The sequence below is a fragment of the Kryptolebias marmoratus genome, linkage group LG14, assembly GCF_001649575.2.
Source record: "Kryptolebias marmoratus isolate JLee-2015 linkage group LG14, ASM164957v2, whole genome shotgun sequence".
Taxonomy (NCBI): domain Eukaryota; kingdom Metazoa; phylum Chordata; class Actinopteri; order Cyprinodontiformes; family Rivulidae; genus Kryptolebias; species Kryptolebias marmoratus.
The window spans coordinates 12,267,629-12,271,375 of record NC_051443.1 but is presented as its reverse complement, the minus strand read 5'-3'; the positions used below and the strand labels follow the sequence as shown (position 1 = coordinate 12,271,375).

The window sequence follows — 3,747 nt, the reverse complement described above, 5'->3', positions numbered from 1 at the left end:
AAAAAAAAAGGCGCACACACACAAAAGGTGGGAAAATCAGGCATTCTGATTTGCTAAGGCTGTTGCCATGGTTTCTAGACTGCTGACCAGTAGTGGCTGCCACATAATGAGTGTGATTGATGTTCACTGGTTGAGTGTTGAATTAACATGTCACCTCTGGTTGTCTGTCTGTTAGCAAAATATCTCCTGAGTCACTTGACGGATTTTGATGTAAATTTCAAAAAGTCACCCTTAAAGAGCCATTTAAAACTGATTAACTTTTGAAGACCTTTGGACTCAATATGGTCACCACAGTTACCCTATCAAACACAAAATTGTCTATAACTAAGCCATTTTTAAAGATACTGACCCAAGTTTCTATGTGACAGCAGCTGTCTGTGATACGCTAAACTTACTGTAACTGCTAACAGATCCCTTAGGTTTTTGTTTGAAATGTTTCTAAAAACTGTTGAGAATATCTTAAAAACCAATTGGCAGATTTTAATGGAAATCTCAGAATTTAATCAATGGATGCATGTCTATGATTCAAGATGGCTGCCACTGCTACTTTAGAAAGCACAAAATTGGCTATTACTCAGTCATTTCTAGAGTTACTTTTGATGTGACAGTAGCTGTGAGGGATCCCTTAGACATACTGTGACTGCTAAACAATTCTTCAGTTTCTTGTTTATAAAAAATGCTGTAAACTACTGGTGAATATGTCTGTTTGCAAAATTTCTCATGAACTACAAAATGCATCTTAATGAAACTATTTGATTCATTCTGATACAAGATGGCTACCATAGCTGACTTAGAAAACACTGAAATGGCAATAAGTCAGTCATTTCTATTAATATTCAGCTATAATCTGCTGTGACAGTAGCTGTCAGCATTCCCTAAGATATATTGTGATAGCTAAGAGATCCTTGATTGTTTTTTGTTTGAAACATTCCTAAAAACTATTGGAGAGAAAGTCTGTTAGCAAAGTATCTCATAAACCACTGAACAGATATTACAGAAACTCTCAGAAAGTAATCATTGTATGTATGTCTACAGCTGATTCATTTATGGGGTCATTATGATTTAAGATGACGAAACAAAATCACACACCAAGTGGCAGGCCCTTTTAAAGTTTCTCAAGGAACTTTTCTAGTTTCTAATGCAGCCCCTTTGACCAGGATGATACCTCTCACCCTGTTTCGTGTAAGTAATTATATGGTTGCTCTTCAGGTTGACGCTACTGCCTACCTGTCATCATTAGGGAAGTTCTGGTCCCCGAGCAGCAGGTCCCTGAAGCGGAAGCGGGGCGGCAGCGGAGGCACCTCGCTCTCCAGCTGCTCCATCTTCAGAGCGGAGATGTCTAAGATAACTCCCCTGCTGCTGCTGCCGCCACCGCCGCCGCCGCTGCTGTTGGTCTGAAGTGGTGCTGCAGAGGAACTGGAGGAGCGAGAGGAGAAAAGTAAAACGGCAGAAGGGGAAGGAAGGAGAAAAACAAAATGCTTCGCAAAAAATGAAGGGACCTGGAAGGACAGGAAGAGGTGAAAGAAGCGCAAAGATAAAACAAGGGGGAAGAAAAGAAACACGGGATGAAAAAGTGACCTTTTAAAAGAATGCACAGAAGTAAAACTGGAAAGAAATCGAAGAACATTGTCAAAAATACGTACTGTTTATTCTTTTTTAAGAACAAACATTCATTCACATCACTATGCGCACAAACTGCTTCCTTATCTCGGCGCAGAAACAGAAGTAAAACATATCTTCTTGCTCTGAAAGCCTTTATATGTGATCATTTAGGCAAACAAGCAGAAGTTTGAATGTGTTTTAGAAAACACTCTGTTACTTAGTGCGCGGTTACACATTTCACAGTTTCATTACATTGTATTTTACTCAGAAAATCACAAATTGCTTTCCAGACTAGTGCAGTAGACAGACACATCCAGCATAGTGCGTATGAGACGATATATTTGACCCCGGGAGAAGAGGATGCTGGAGGAACAGAATTGTTTAAGGAAAGCAGATAAATCAGAAACTGAAGATTAAAGCAACAAAGTGTTTCTGAGAGATTAATGGGTTACTCTCCATAAATCTTTAGATCCGAGAAGAAAAAAAAATTCACATCCTCAGCTAAATTAACATATTGAGTGAAGTTCTCGTGGTTTGGTGTGAGGATAGGTGCTACTTTCAGTCTCCTAGAAACACTGGGTACACCGTTCACAGACACAGAAATAAAAGCCAAGACCTCTTCTCATCACTGTGTGCTGTAATCCTGCATTAGGCTCACGAGAGGTATTTCATAATTGATGGTGGATATATTTCCCTGTGGTTTTGTCGGATTTGTTCAATTAAATAAACCAAATCCATGAAACAAAGGCAGCACTCGGATCTTCATATTAAGGCCATCCCGTTCAGTAGAGGCGTGCGCTCCTGGTAGTAACCGTCTTGTTTTACTTATATTATAGATGTAGGAAATGACATTCAGTGCACTAGTTCACATACAACGCAATAGTCACTTCAATGAAATATAATAAAGGTTTCTGGGAGCAAAACTGACAACAAAACAGACCCTCACTGTCCAAGATGAGAGGTAAACAATGTTCCAAACATCAGCATGAACATAACAAACAGGGAGCTCATTTATAGCAGGTCTGCTCCTCACTATCATCAAAGACAGAGACCACATAATCATTTCATAATAAATACACAATTTTTTGTCATCTATTCATTTAAAATTAGCTTAATCACCTTAATTGACATTCTGTTTAACTAATATAATAGAAAACAGATATATAGTGAGTTTGACTTATCTGTTTCCCTTAGATTGACAGATTTGGGGAGGTAGGGGTCAATTTTCATATTCTGGGGGCATAAATGAACACTGCACTAATCAGCTCTAGTTGAAATATATAAAGTGAACAGTGCATATAACATTTTCTTTTTTTTATGGCTTGCAGAGGCACCAAAATGCAAATAATTTGGGGTTTCTGAGTTCTAAAAAATTTGGTGCATTTGAGTTCAGGGTAAGGTTGCAGTTTTATGCTCATACGAATGTGTTTTTTTTTAATTGTGCGCTTTGTTAATATCTAAGACTTATTCCCAGCATGTAACGACAGGGAGCACAGGTGCAGTTTCATACAGACAGCCTGTCGGTGAGCAAACAGCTGAACAAACAGGAGAAGAGTGTGGACGAAAGAGAAGCAGATCAAATGCAAGACCAGCATGTGATGTGACACCTTATAATAACTACATTTGTTTTTGTTTTGTTTTTTATCCAACAAAGCCGTTTGCTCCAAAGCAACCTTTTTTTATCCTCCATTTAACTTTGTGAATCACTTAAAAGAATGACTAAAAGTTCAGTGCGTGTATGTGTGTGTGTGTGTGTGTCTCACCGCGGTCTGTGCTCGCTCACGGTCCCATCGTCGTTCACAAACGTCTGGTTCACGTAGCACTCACTGCACATGATGTTGGCCGGAGATCCGGCGCCTCGGTCGGACTGGAGAGCTGCTGCGGTCGTCGCGGAGGAGTCCTGAACAAAGTCGTCTTCCTGGGTTATTTGCATCTGAGGGCGACCTGCCAGACAGGAGCGGACTCCCGAAGAGAAAGATCTAAGACGTGTGTGTGTGTATATATATTTAAAAAAAAGTTCTTCCTCCTGGTGTTTGAGGATCTCACCTATGCAGGTGCATTCTGACAGAGAGTCCCCCCCTCTCAGCCTACGCAGTTTGAGTGACAACTGTCTGATGATGTCTTGAAAATGACTAATTGAGAGGT

At 40.0% G+C, this 3,747-nt stretch overlaps 1 protein-coding gene across 1 annotated transcript in view; it reads right to left on the bottom strand.

Moving 5' to 3' along the window:
• kcnt1 (potassium channel, subfamily T, member 1) overlaps positions 1 to 3,747 on the bottom strand; it is a 33,937-nt gene extending 30,190 nt beyond the window's left edge. Inside the window, exons 1-2 of the mRNA XM_017407521.3 lie at positions 3,366 to 3,747; positions 1,228 to 1,416 (exon numbers count right to left, since the gene is read on the bottom strand). Coding sequence (XP_017263010.2) covers positions 1,228 to 1,416; positions 3,366 to 3,535 — 359 coding nt within the window. The 5' untranslated portion in view covers positions 3,536 to 3,747. The remainder of the gene's footprint in view (positions 1 to 1,227; positions 1,417 to 3,365) is intronic.